Raw genomic sequence first — 15,357 nt, forward strand, 5'->3', positions numbered from 1 at the left:
CGAACCAGTAACAGTTGCCCCAGTAGTTGAAGACATCAATGTTGTAGAAGAAGAGACAGTTAAAGAGCCTGAAATGATCCCTGATGTTCAGGTAAGATATTCTGTTTAGCTTCATTGACCTGTTATGAATAGAACATCTGGGCATATGTCATTATTTGACTAATTGGTTTGAAGGTGATGAAGTGACTCTTTGGCAACTCTCCAGAACTTCATGAACTGACCACAGCCTTTGTTGCATAGTACCTGGCCAGAAAACACTGCAATTTGTCTACTTTTAAATTTAAAGTATTCTAAATTAATATCGTTTTAAATCAATTTTGTGTAAAGTTGTGCCATTGACGCACTGCTTAAGCATGTCATTTGCAACATCAATGTATTTCTCTTGCAGGCTATTTCACATCAAATACGAATTCCAACAAAAGTTGTTGTCTCTTTTGATAATCTAACATGAAATGTGTTTATTCAGTTAATACATCCTTACATTTCAGATGGATTTAAAATGAGCCCAGCTTGTATTGTCACAGAAGGGAAAATGACAATGAAAAAAAACATCCGTGTCTCCAAGGCCGTTAAACAGTACTTGATTTATAATGCCCATTTAGTTAATGACTGTGTTATGTGCGTTCCAGAGCCAATGCTCTAAAGCGCATAATAAGCAGAACTGAATGTACCCTGTCTCCCAAGGGCACTCAGCATTTTGACCCCCATACCTGCCCCCCATGTATACTATAGTGCAATTGACCTTTTCCATCACAGGCCTATATGAGCTTTAACCTGACACACACGTCACAGAGAATACATTGGAGACACCCTCTATGTTTGGTCCCCAACATACAGTATTTTCTATATTTAATGACCGTGAGGTCAAGAGTATTTGGACAGTGACACATGTTTTGCTGTTTAGGCTCTGTACTCCAGCACTTTGGATTTACAGTGATACAATGTCAATGAGGTTAAAGTGCAGACTGTCATCTTTCATTTGAGGGTATTTTAATCCATATGGGTTAAACCGTTTAAAAATTACAGCCCGTTTTGTACATAGTCTCCCCATTTTAGGGAACCAAAAGTATCTGGACATTGAAGTCATCAAAAGTTTAGTATTTGGTTCCATATTTCTAGCAAAACAATAACTACATCAAGCTCGTGACTCTACAAACTTGTTGGATGCATTTTCAGTTTGTTTTGTTTGTGTTTCAGATTATTTTGTGCCCAATAGAAATTAATGGTGAATTAATACTGAATGAATAATAATGATTGTTACTTTCTCAGAGGCACAAAAATAATGCCCCAAGACATGCTAGCCTCTCACCATTACCAATAACAAGGCAGGTTAGCATTTTTTTTGGAGGGGGGTATGATATTTATACCTCTGTAACTTTCTCACTCATTATTATTCATGATTAGTTCATGATTATCCGCAATCATGGGAGCATCCACATTAATGTAGAAGTGTTCAGAAACATATTATATTCTTATTTACAATAAATTTGACTCCAAAATGACACAATACATTATTTACCTTTAGTTTCTATTTTACAGCTTCTTCTGTAGTATTTATCTTTATGCTCCTCTTTGTTAGACTGACTTTATCACTATGTTAGTGGCACCATGCCATCTAAATTGGGGTGGTTTGTGTGTACATTACCACCTGCCGTGCATTTTGCCGCGCTCACATGCTCCACATGCTAGTCGGAACTCAGACAGACTAATGGTTGAACCGGACGTGGATTCCAGTTAACTGGACTTCTTGAACCGGCACGTGGATAACTACAACCAGTTAGCAAAGTCGGACTAACTTTCTGGATAACTACAACCAGTTAGCAAGCACATGAACGGACATTTCTGAGTTTCCTAGTTAGGGCTAGCACATGAACACAGCATTACTGTCTGAGCTTTACTATTATCTTTATTTTTTACAGTTGCATTTAAAGTGCTCTCTCTCTCTCTCTCCTCCCTCAAGGTGAAACAATCAATCAATCCAATTCATTTATAAAGCCCTTTTTATATCAGCAGATGTCACAAGTGCTTATACAGAAACCCAGCCCATACAGCCTCCTCTGTTATGAGAGACATAACTTCTCTCCGTTGCCTGCTATATGGGACCCAGCCAAGTTGTGCTGCGGCAGCCCTGGGGCTGGGGGAGCTCACTGGCGAGTCTACATACAGTACGAATGGCATGGCACCTCGTGTGGCTGGCTTTCTGAGGGGCAAGATTAGAATAACATGTTGTCTGTTTTATCAGCATCAGCGTTCACATCAATGATCTGGGGCTGGGCTCTCATTTAGCACATCAGAAAACCACCATGCGCTGCTCCGCTCTGCACAAGTTTGAAGTCTAATATTATCTACAGTATGTAAAACGTGTGTGTATGTTTGACTGGTTTCACCTCATTGATCTGGCCTCTCATTTACCACGTTGGTAAGTAACCTGCACTACTCTACTCTGCACAAATGTAATACAATTGAAGTGGAGTAACATCTTGATAGATCCATAGGTGGTATGCAATACAATTCTGTACTGTAATTGTATAATATGCATAACCGTTGTCAGCAGCGGTGTAAACTGCATATTTACATTTTAACTGGAGGTATAGAGGTCTAAAATCACTGAACCTTTGCTCTGCGACCGAGGCTACATCTTGGAGCTGTGGAATTTGGGGCGCCTTCCGTGCTGCTTGCTTTGCTGAAGGTGTTCCCTTATCATTACCCCAACCCCCCTCCACTCCTTCATTCCCTCTGTCTGCTCATGGTTCTCCTGTATGTCTGTGTGTGCTTAGCAGCAGAGGCATGCTCTGTGTCATGTCCATAGTTCCTTCTGTTTGAACTTCACATTTCTGTTCCTTAATCTTCTCTCACTATCACTCTCCTGTGTTGTTTTGGGTGTGGGGGTCAGTGTAAGGTGCTCATAAATGTGTGTTACTGTCCTCCCCCTTCTCAAACCCTATAGACTAGTATAGACCCTATAGAGCAGCCACTTAGAGCAGCCACTGACAAATGTAAAGAGAAAAATTAAGATCAGAAGCCAACCCACAGTCATTCTTCCATATCCTCACTATACTCCATCAACAGTATTGAACAGTACTTTCTCCATCAAATCTTCAATGGCACATTGCCAAGACAGAGGGTAACAAATAAGGAAAGAGAGTATTGAATATTCAGCAGTCTTTTTTTTTGCTTGTTATGGGTCGGGTCTGCAAACCTTTTGAACGGTACCCTACACCTATAGTAGTCTGTGAATATGTTATCGTGGCCCCGTCAAAACTAGAAAGGAAACAATCTCCACTAAAGCCCATTATTCCATACTCAAGCTGTAGCAGTGTTGGAACATTGTGTGTGTGTGTGTGTGTGTGTGTGTGTGTGTGTGTGCGCACACGTGTCATGGAGGAGCACACAGCATAACATACATACATGTACACAGACACGTCAGCCTATAGTGACAAATCAGGGGCCATGACTTATTACCTCCCAGTATCCAGGCCCTTGTCAAGTCAATGTCTGCATTGTGTTCTGAGATTAAGACTGCCCCCTTCTCTCTTCAATGCTCCCCACTTAACTATCTGGTGATATATGGACTCTATAGATGTGTATATGTGCCAGGGTTGGCCTTAAGGTAGCAGAGATACTGTAGTATCCTTCTGGCTGAGATTGATGAGCAGTAAAACAGCATTCTTGTTTTACATGTTCCAATGGCTGCGAGACTCTACACCCTGCCCCCATACCCATCCTTTCTTGTTGTACAGTTAGAAAGAGTTAAGCTAGCGTTCTCTGCCTCAGGCTTGAATGTAATCATGTTAATAAAGTGTTGTATTTGCTCACCTTTTTAGCGATACATCTTCCATGAATTACTGTATCAGGGAGGAACAACACAAATGTTGATTGTGTCTTTTCACAAGTGTGACTTTTTGCTTTATTTATATATGTAAAACACTCAAGAAATTGTTTACAAACCCAAAATTTTGCAGATGTTCCTCTCTGCACCTTCCATTCTAACCTCTTCCATCGTGCTGAAACACACTATAAATGGGAATGTGTCTGGGCCTGCTAGCTAACTCACTGCTCACGCTGAGAAGGCAGAGACACACAGGCAACAGCTGGAGTCAGCTGTTCTTTAGTCAGATGCAACATGGAGGACACTGTTATCCGGAAGTAGTTTGCTGTCGAAGGCTGTTAACGTGTTTTTATACAGGCAAAACATTTTTAGTATTTAAGGGACAATGTATGGTACCCTTTGAGTGCTCATTGGGTAAATCCAATGTTTGTCAGTTGTCCCATGAGGGCAGTTCATAAGTAAATCTGAGTTATCTTAAGACAGTACACAGTGGGAGTTATGTGTATAGTACACAGACTATAAGAGGAGACTAGGGAGTGTTTCTCAGAACATTCCTCAGCTCTCTGCTCTCTTGTGTGTTTGTCAGACTCCTAACAGTAGCCTGTGATGGAATCTGCAGGGCTGCTTACTCATTGGTCAAGCTCTCCACTGACCTACCTCTCTTGGTATTTCCCCTTGTTTCTCTGCCTACCTACCTCTGCATGCACGCTGGAGCTACAGTCTGCTCTGAGCCCTGTTGTCCTTCCCTTTCCCAGCTGGACTTCACAACCAGATCCAGGCAGGCACCCACCCCCATGAGAAGACAATGCCATGGCTTCAAATCACATTTCAACCGCTAATTCCCCTCTGTAACACGGGCATTGGCCCATGACAAGAAGTTGGCAGTTGGCACTGACACTGTAGTGGCCACTGACTCCCTCTCTCCCCAGCTTGACTCACCATAGAGCTGAAACCCTGGTGTCTTTTCTGGCCATGTTGGGCCCTGCGCTGTGCACTAGACAAGTCAACACAGAGGAATGGAGGAGGTCTGCCCAGTGCCGGAGTGAGAGGGGGGAGAGGAAGCATGAGGGAGTCATTTCCATTCTTAAAAGGTTAGCCAATCCCCCAGTGAAAAGCTAAGAAACAGCAGCTCTTTGTAAATTCATTGGCCAGGCCTGCACAGGCCTCTTGGCAGGTAGTTCCTCTTAAAAGCTACCATCAACTGCAGTGCTGTATACTGTATGTCTAAACAGTACAGTACATGCTTTCTATACAGTGTTGGTCTGTATGGAGGAAGTCATGGTGGGTTGAGCTGTTTCCTATAGAAGTGTTGCTGCTCTGGCTCTGTGTATTGATCTGCCAAAACAACAGATAAACTGTATCATGTGATTCACTCTTTTGATTGCCGTCATGTTGCCTCAATCATTGAGGATGTTCTTACTTAATAAAAGTTAGCTGTTTTGGATAACAGAACAAGGGCTAAACTATTGTATAATTTTAGTAATAATCCAACATATTCCAAGTCAATCATTATTCATAAGAATCAACATTCAGAGTCTCCAGTCCAGTGGTGATGTCATCGATCGCACAATGGAGTAGGATCTCATTCCTGCAGGCCGCCACAGCACACTGTGACCATTGACTGCCAGGACACAAAGCTGTGTGTGTCTGTGCCTGTTAACAACACCTCTATTAGCAACACCCTATGGCTAGCTCTTCACTTGAGAGTTCTGAACACTAATTGGCTTCATGCTACCCCACCGGATGTTCCTCGCTGTATAGCTCCACACACTGTCGAGGTATGTCTGTCGTTGTTTCATTCATTGGTAATATCAGCCACCGATAAGGCAGTGGCTTGGGGGAACAATGTGTCTGTGTGTACACAGACACAGCGCAGGGGTGGGAGGTTGCTGAGACAACAGGACACTATTCCACCCCAGATGCCTTGGCCCATTGCCCTGAGCCTCTTTTCAGGGGATAGTCTGATGGACTGCAACAACATGACACAAACAGCCTGGTACCCCCTGGTCATCTCAATGGAGGAAGAGAAGAGAACTGGCATGGACAATGTAAAGGAGAGGGTACAATACACCCAAGGGGCTTCAGCTGAATTCTCAGCTGATGCAGTTTTGATGTGGACAGTAAATGCAAAAAGTTCATCCCGCTACATCAGAGATGTGGTATCAACACCAACCTTGCCCACCACCCACTCAAGGGGCGCGGTAGCACTATAAGTTCCCTGGGGGCAGCTAGAATTTCACTTGGCGGGCCAAGGGCCCTACCCCGACAGCTCTTAAGAGGTTCTCCAGTGAGACCAATGCAGTTTATCACCCTTCTGTTTATTGTTGCTATAAAGGTAGCCACATTATTCAGTATCCACTTGCAGAGAGGTATCATTCTCTTCTGCCTCCTTCTATGCACGGACCACTGTCTATGTTGCAGATATCAGGTGTACACAGCTATGCAGCTGTCTATTTACCACCACAAACCGATGCTGGCAGTAAGACCACACTCAATGAGCTGTATAGGGCCATAAACAAACAAGAAAATGCACACCCAGAGGTCGGCCTTTCTCGTGGCCGATGATTTAATGTAGGGAAACTGAAATCCATTAAAAAATAATAATTGCATGTCACCTGTGCAACTAGAGGTGGCAAAACTCTTGATCAGAAACACATACAAGGCCCTCCCTCACGCTCCTTTTGGCAAATCAGATCCTGACTCTATCCTCCTGCTTCCTGCTTTGAAACAAAAACTAAAATAGCTATTTTGTGTTTTCTTTCTTTATTTGGTCAGGCCAGGGTGTGACATGGGTTTATTTTGTGGTGTGTTTGTGTATTGGTTTTTTTTCGTAGGTTTTGGGATTGTGGCTTAGTGGGGTGTTCTAGCAAAGTCTATGGTTGCCTGAGGCGGTTCTCAATCAGAGGCAGGTGATTCTCGTTGTCTCTGATTGGGAACCATATTTAGGCAGCCATATTCTTTGAGTGTTTCGTGGGTGATTGTTCCTGTCTCAGTGTTTTGTATTTCACCAGATAGGCTGTATAGGTTTTCACATTCCGTTTGTTGTTTTGTATTTTCGTGTGTCATCATCATTAAAGATGTATCGTATTAACCACGCTGCATTTTGGTCCGACTCTCCTTCGACGGAAGAAAACCGTAACAGTATGTACATACCCCAACCAGAAGCCATGGATTACAGGCAACATCCGCACTGAGCTAAGGGTAGAGCTGCCGCTTTCAAGGAGCGGAACACTCATTTGTACACATAGGAAATCCTGCTACGACCGCCGATGAGCCATCAAACAGGCAAAGCATCAATATAGGACTAAGATCGAATACTACTACACCGACTCTGACGCTCAATGTATGTGGCAGAGCTTGCCCACTATTACGGATTACAAAGGGAAACTCAGCTGTGAGCTGCCCAGCAACGCAAGCCTACCAGACAAGCTTAAATGCCTTCTATTCTCTATTCTCGCTTCGGGGAAAGCAACACTGAACCATGCATGAGAGCATGAGCTCTCCGTAGACGATATAAGACCATTAAACAGGATAACATTTACAAGGCCGATGGGCCAGACGGAATACCAGAACGAGTACTCAGAGCATGAGCCTCAGGAGGCTGAAAAGATTTGTCATGGACCCTCAGATCCTCAAAAAGTTGTACAGCTGCACTATTGAGAGCATCTTGACTGGCTGCATCACCGCATGGTACGATAACTGCAAGGTGGTGAGTATGGCCCAGTACATCACTGGGGCCAAGCTCCCCGCCATCCAGGACCTCTATATCAGGTGGTGTCAGAGAAAGGCCCATAAAATTGTCAAAGACTCCAGTCATCCAAGCCATAGACTGTTCTGTCTGCTACCACACAGCAAGCCGTACCAGTTCACCAAGTCTGGAAGAAAGAGGACCCTGAAGAGCTTATACCTCTAAGCCATAAGACTGCTAAACAAGACTGCTGAATTGCTAATCAAATGCACTGGCTCTATGCACACACTGGACTCTACCCACACACACATACTTACACTGACACCCCACACACACATACACACTACATACGCCCACCCAAACATAACACGTGCACACATGCATACTGACGCCACACTCACACACCCATACACACACTTTCACACTTACCAAATACACTGCTGCTACTGTCTATCTACTCTGTTGCCTAGTCACTTTACCTCTATCTATATGAACATAGCTGCCTCAATTACCTCATACCACTGCACATGGACTCGGTACTGGTACTCCCTGTATATAGCCATGTTATTACCTCATACCTCTGCACATGGACTCTGTACTGGTACTCCCTGTATATAGCCATGTTATTACCTCATACCTCTGCACATGGACTCGGTACTGGTACTCCCTGTATATAGCCATGTTATTACCTCATACCTCTGCACATGGACTTGGTACTGGTGCTCCCTGTATATAGCCATGTTATTACCTCATACCTCTGCACATGGACTCGGTACTGGTACTCCGTGTATATAGCTATGTTATTACCTCATACCTCTGCACATGGACTCGGTACTGGTACTCCCTGTATATAGCCATGTTATTACCTCATACCTCTGCACATGGACTCGGTACTGGTACTCCCTGTATATAGCCATGTTATTACCTCATACCTCTGCACATGGACTTGGTACTGGTGCTCCTGTATATAGCCATGTTATTACCTCATACCTCTGCACATGGACTCGGTACTGGTACTCCTGTATATAGCCATGTTATTACCTCATACCTCTGCACATGGACTCGGTACTGGTACTCCCTGTATATAGCCATGTTATTACCTCATACCACTGCACATGGACTCGGTACTGGTACTCCTGTATATAGCCATGTTATTACCTCATACCTCTGCACATGGACTCGGTACTGGTACTCCTGTATATAGCCATGTTATTACCTCATACCTCTGCACATGGACTGGTACTGGTACTCCCTGTATATAGCCATGTTATTACCTCATACCTCTGCACATGGACTTGGTACTGGTGCTCCTGTATATAGCCATGTTATTACCTCATACCTCTGCACATGGACTCGGTACTGGTACTCCCTGTATATAGCCATGTTATTACCTCATACCTCTGCACATGGACTCGGTACTGGTACTCCTGTATATAGCCATGTTATTACCTCATACCTCTGCACATGGACTCGGTACTGGTACTCCCTGTATATAGCCATGTTATTACCTCATACCTCTGCACATGGACTTGGTACTGGTACTCCCTGTATATAGCCATGTTATTACCTCATACCTCTGCACATGGACTCGGTACTGGTACTCCCTGTATATAGCCATGTTATTACCTCATACCTCTGCACATGGACTCGGTACTGGTACTCCCTGTATCATAGCCTGTTATTACCTCATACCTCTGCACATGGACTCACTACTCCCTGTATATAGCCATGTTATTACCTCATACCTCTGCACATGGACTTTCTACTCCCTGTATATAGCCATGTTATTACCTCATACCTCTGCACATGGACTCGGTACTGGTACTCCCTGTATATAGCCATGTTATTACCTCATACCTCTGACTGTACAATTTGATTTGATGTACCTCATGCTGTATGGTTATTACCTCATACCTCTGCACATGGACTCGGTACTGGAACTCCCTGTATATAGCCATGTTATTACCTCATACCTCTGCACATGGACTGGTACTTTACTCCGTGTATATAGCTATGTTATTACCTCATACCTCTGCACATGGACTCGGTTAGTACACCTGTTGTTTGGAGCCATGTGACAAATACAATTTCATACCTCTGCACATGGACTCATGCTGTAGGTACTCCCTGTATATATCCATGTTATTACCTCATACCTCTGCACATGGACTTGGTACTGGTGCTCCCTGATAGCCATGTTATTACCTCATACCTCTGCACATGGACTCACTGGTACTCCTGTATATAGCCATGTTGGTTAGGGGTTAACCTCTGGACATGGCAGTTGTTAACTCCAGAGCCCTAAATCCTCATACCTCTGCACATCCTAAAGCTCTTGGTTATTACGTTTCTGTCTGGGTGATACAGACACCTGTAGAAGCCATGTTACTTGAGGAGCCTCTGAGATGGACCGATGCAGAATGGAATAATGACCTCATACACTCTACACATGGACTCACTGGCCAAATATAGCCATGTTATTGTTACTCAAAATTGTTATCAACTGTGTATTTATTCCTTGTCACTATTTATTCCTTGTGACTATTTCTAAGTAAGCATTTCACTGTTAGTCTACACCTGTTGTTTGCGAAGCATGTGACAAATACAATTTGATTTGATGTGCTACTTGTGAGGTCATGGCCCATCTCATTCTAAAGCAAAAAGGTCACTCTACATGGGGTTCTACCTGGAACCGAAGAAAAAAGGGACTATGGGGACAGCCGAAGAACCCTTTGGAACAGAGGTCAATGTCACTGTATGAGCTGAGTGAGGGGTTAATTGACAGGCAGTTGTTAACAGAGCCTACCAAAAGCAGTGCCATCCTAAAGTTTCCGTTTGGTTCCTGATCATCTAGAAAAATGAAAGTTCTTGAATTGTTGACCATGCAGAATGGAATAATGCAAATTAGATTACTCAGATGTAAAAAGGGAGTAGTGCATTTGAATCTTAGACTTACAAAAAAAAGCTCTTGAAGGCCTTCTTAGACTTATTAAATATCAGCGATACTAGCAATGCATCATCTCATTTAATTAGCATTTGAATTTTGAATCTTGGTATGCATCAAGGTCAGGGGAACCTCAATGGGGTTTTTGAGGAAATGTATTTATTGGTTTATTTTCATTTTGATAAGAGATCAAAATGCAATGAATGGAAGTTTATTTGTTGATATAAAATCTACATTTAACGATTTTAAGATTGTCTCATTAGATTTGGGGTAGGGTGGGGTCGCAAGAACTTCTGGCAAAAATGGTCCTGAAAAGGTTTGAATACCATTGTTCTAAAGGGATTCTATAGACCTACATTCAGCCCTATTATGACCCTGAATAAGATTGCTTTTGTGAATGTGTGAGTTGGGTCCTATGCATGGAGTATTTTGGTGTTTAATAGCTGAGGAATTCAGTGGCAGAGGGGAAGAGTCTGTTGGTGGGTAGGTCTGCTAAATGGATTCCATTCCTTTGGTTGGGTGTGAGTAGTCTAAAGAGAGCCTAACCCCTGAGCAGCCATGAGACACAGTTGGGCCTGGTAGAATCCATGCCCCTGGCCTGCTCTGTCTACTACCATCTGTTACTGTGGTGGGTTAGTCGACATGTCCATCGTCATAAAGTCTGCTCCAAGAGGAGGGGGAGGGTTGTGACACAGGTGGTCGTGAGCTTCCTCTGCTAAATTTAATATATACATTAAAGTCATGTGGCCAATTTATATAGACACAAATATTAACAGCCACAGGCAGAAATGTCAACAAAACATTTAATATTTTGATTAAATCGCCTTCAGCCTCTTTCCTTCACTTTGTCACTTTGGTCTTCTACATTTGGAGAATTTAAAACTACTTTAGAGCTGGACTTTACTGTAAATGAGCACCCTACTTATACTCTTAGTTCTAGGCTTTAGCCATTGTTACTCTGATCAGAGATGACAGGAGGCCTCTGGCAGCGCGTCAAGCCCTGAGCCCACTGTGTCCCCATATGTGACCTCTCTGTCTCTCTGTGTCCTCACTGTGAGATTAGTTCTCCCATGTATCAGACACCATTGCATTAAAATATATTTGTGGTGAGTTGTGTGCGTGTGTGCATGTGTATGTGTGTGAGTTCCTGCGAATCCAGTTCTGTCAGGGCTAGGGAAAGTTCTGGAGAGGGAGGGGTGGAGATGGATTTAAGGGGGGTTTATTTATGCCTGTGTCATTGGCAGGCGGCATACAGAGAGGACAAAGCCACTAAACAAGAACCTGAGAGAGAGAGCTGCAAATGACAGCTGCCACTCATAGAAGAACCATTACAATGGGTCAAGAGGTTATCACGTCCACAGGGCTCAGCAGTTGAGTCAGCAATTTGTTGAGGTTTGCACAAAATATGCAGGGTTTACGTTTCAGCATGCGAAGGATGATATTCTGGGTTATGTCCCTCCAGCACCAATTTAAGAGCAGAAAAAAGCCTTTTCTACTTTTTATAGAATGTGGGAAGCGATACCGTTTAAGTATATGGCTATATTTCCCCACCATAGACCTACTCCTTATAGACTGGGGCAATTTGGATACTATGGGGGTGTCCTATTGCTGCCTTTAGTGACAATTTGACAGACACTCCCTCTGTATTTTTGCATGAGTTCTGTTCAGTGGTTCTATTCTTGGCAGTTTCCCAAAGTCAGTACTGATTGAGCTGATGAGTTCTCATATACAATCACTGGGCTCAGTCATCTCTGTTTTATATTCCCCAGGAGGCTATGCATGACAAACAACACTCATCAGTTCTTATTGTTATTACCGTGAGCAGTTGGTTCCACTAATGTAATTGTCTCAGGTACTATAGAAACAAGTTTAGCCTAAAGCTCTGCTATATTTAGAACCTAGGACTGCTGGGTTGGGAATACAACACAATTCCCTTAGCCGCTACACTGACCATTGAAGGCCATTGAAGGCCATTGGAAAACAAAGTACTGTTCGTGGTCAGATTTTTTGCTCAATATTAATCACAATTCCATTGTTTTAAACAGCATTTCAGGTGTACAGTTGATTATATCTGTTATACACTTTGTCCTTGCAGGCTGTGCCAGAGCCCATGCCAGAGCCCGTGGTTGAGCCAGAACCCGTGCCTGAGCCCATCCCTGAGCCAGAGCCCATACCAGTCGTTGTTGAGGAGCCCATCCTTGAGCTCATCGCCGAACTTGAACCTGTATCTGTGGTGAAGGAGGTCCCCGTCAGAGAGCCCACCCCTGAGCCAGCAAGGGAACCCAACCCCAAGCCAGCGAGGGAACCCACCCCTGAGCCCATCTTCATGCCAGAGCCAGAGGACCTTGAGAGCAACGGTAGTATGTTTTAATCGGTTTTTGGTGTCAGCTAATTGTCAGCTGTGGGTACAGTCAGTCGTCCGAAAGCAGATCAAGTTTGACTCCCTGAATGGATTGACTTTAGCAATGACTAACTGCATAAAACCAACCTCAAAGGGCCCTAATGCATTAGCCAGCATTAACTGGATGCACATCACTGCATACCCAGCAAATCCTCATTTAAACTGGATCTGGGGTGGCTAGCAGATACACTGGCTTGTATATACACCGTGGGGGTACATCCTCCACTGACACATCCCCTTACAGTCTTGAGACTTGCCCTCCTTTCACTGGAACTGAGTCGTGCATTCAAACCAGCCACCATTTTGTCTTTCAGTCAGGTATTTTCTGATCCCTCGAGGCCCCAGGTCTCCATTGAGGCACGTCTCATTGTGCCAGATTACAGTAAGTGTTTCCAGGTGAGAGGTCAGGCCTCCCTGGAATACTGTACAATACAACCACACAGAGCCACACAAACACAAGAGCTTTGTGCCTACATGGTCTTTTATACTGTCACGTATATATCTGACTAGGTTTCAGTTGGACGCCTCCTTTTGTTACAAATTATTTGTAGACCTCAAATTGACCGCAAAAAGCCCAAACAAATACTGTATTATATTTGACTAAAACATAATAACATAGTATACGATCACATAACTGTATATCTCTCTATTATGTGTGGCAATACTTTGGCACAGATTCTCAAAATTAAAATAACTTGGAACTGATTTGCTGTTGTTTTTACAGTTTTGTAAGTCCAACAATAAAAAATTAAATATACAAAGCATGTAGAGGTCTGTCATTTTTTATCATAGGTACACTTCAACTGTGAGAGACAGAATCTAAATAAAAATCCAGAAAATCACACTGTATGATTTTTAAGTAATTAATTAGCATTTTATTGCATTACATAAGTATTTGATCACCTACCAACCAGTACGAATTTCGGCTCTCACACACCTGTTAGTTTTTCTTTAAGAAGCCCTCCTGTTCTCCACTCATTACCTGTATTAACTGCACCTGTTTGAACTCGTTACCTCTATAAAAGACACCTGTCCACACACTCAATCAAATAGACTACAACCTCCCCACAATGGCCAAGACCAGAGAGCTGTGTAAGGACATCAGGGATAAAATTGTAGACCTGTACAAGGCTGGGATGGGCTACAGGACAATAGGCAAGCAGCTTGGTTAGAAGGCAACAACTGTTGGCGCAATTATTAGAAAATGGAAGAAGTTCAAGATGACGGTCGGTCACCCTCGGTCTGGGGCTCCATACAAAATCTCACCTCGTGGGGCATCAATGATCATGAGGAAGGTGAGGGATCAGCCCAGAACTACACGGCAGGACCTGGTCAATGACCTGAAGAGAGCTGGGACCACAGTCTCAAAGAAAACCATTAGTAACACCCTACGCCGTCATGGATTAAAATCCTGCAGCGCACGCAAGGTCCCCCTGCTCAAGCCAGCGCATCTCCAGGCCCGTCTGAAGTTTGCCAATGACCATCTGGATGATCCAGAGGAGGAATGGGAGAAGGTCTGATGAGACAAAAATAAGTTGGCTGGATGTCCTTTGGGTGGTGGACCCTTCTTGATACACACAGGAAACTGTTGAGTGTGAAAAACCCAGCAGTGTTGCAGTTCTTGACAAACCGGTGCGCTTGGCAACTACTACCATACCCAGTTCAAAGGCACTTACATATTTTGTCTTGCCCATTCGACCTCTGAATGACACACATACACAATCCATGTCTCAATTGTCTCAAGGCTTAAAAATCCTTCTTTAACCTGTCTCCTCCCCTTCACCTACACTGAGTGAAGTGGATTTAAGAAGTGACGTCAGTAAGGGATCCCATTTGGATTCACCTGGTCAGTCTATGTCATGGAAAGAGCAGACCTTCTTAATAATGTTTTGTATACTCAGTGTATTTATTGCGTCATGAAGTTGACAGTTACCTAAGGACAGAAAATGAACACTAGTTCATCCTATGATCATGTTTAAGATCTCTATGTACCCTTTCAGGTGTTACATGAAACACCACATTACATCTAATTATTGAGCTTGTATCTTCTCGGTAGAATGGACTCCTGGGAAAAACTGATCAGTGTCTCTTTCACTATCAGACCTGTCTTTAGGATATGGCGATCAGTGTCTCTTTCACTATCAGACCTGTCTTTAGGATATGGCGATCAGTGTCTCTTTCACTATCAGACCTGTCTTTAGGATATGGCGATCAGTGTCTCTTTCACTATCAGACCTGTCTTTAGGATATGGCGATCAGTGTCTCTTTCACTATCAGACCTGTCTATGGGATATGGCCTGGTTTGTACCTCTGTCTGTATCAGTAAAGTGTATTCCTCTAAAGGAGAGACAAACTGGCTCACTAAGACACGGGACTGCTGGGGTCTGGTTCCACCGATAGCACAGGGTTGTAATGTCACTCTGTGTACTGTAAATTGAATCAGTGACGTTGGCACACATAAAAGTGAATCAGCCACCTGACTCTGAATTTAATTA

At 43.5% G+C, this 15,357-nt stretch overlaps 1 protein-coding gene across 9 annotated transcripts in view; it reads left to right on the top strand.

Moving 5' to 3' along the window:
- The window catches only part of LOC112235013 (protein TsetseEP-like), a 28,622-nt gene continuing 13,265 nt past the window's right edge, over positions 1-15,357 (top strand). For 6 of the 9 annotated variants that reach the window (XM_042316342.1, XM_042316339.1, XM_042316340.1 and 3 more), the window contains exons 1-2: positions 1-91; positions 12,557-12,821. In XM_042316342.1, the coding sequence (XP_042172276.1) occupies positions 74-91; positions 12,557-12,821 (283 nt within the window). In that variant the 5' untranslated portion in view covers positions 1-73. The remainder of the gene's footprint in view (positions 92-12,556; positions 12,822-15,357) is intronic. The other 3 variants (XM_042316343.1, XM_042316345.1, XM_042316347.1) reach the window with 1 other exon arrangement.

Source organism: Oncorhynchus tshawytscha, unplaced genomic scaffold (assembly GCF_018296145.1).
Source record: "Oncorhynchus tshawytscha isolate Ot180627B unplaced genomic scaffold, Otsh_v2.0 Un_contig_635_pilon_pilon, whole genome shotgun sequence".
Classification (NCBI taxonomy): Eukaryota; Metazoa; Chordata; class Actinopteri; order Salmoniformes; family Salmonidae; genus Oncorhynchus; species Oncorhynchus tshawytscha.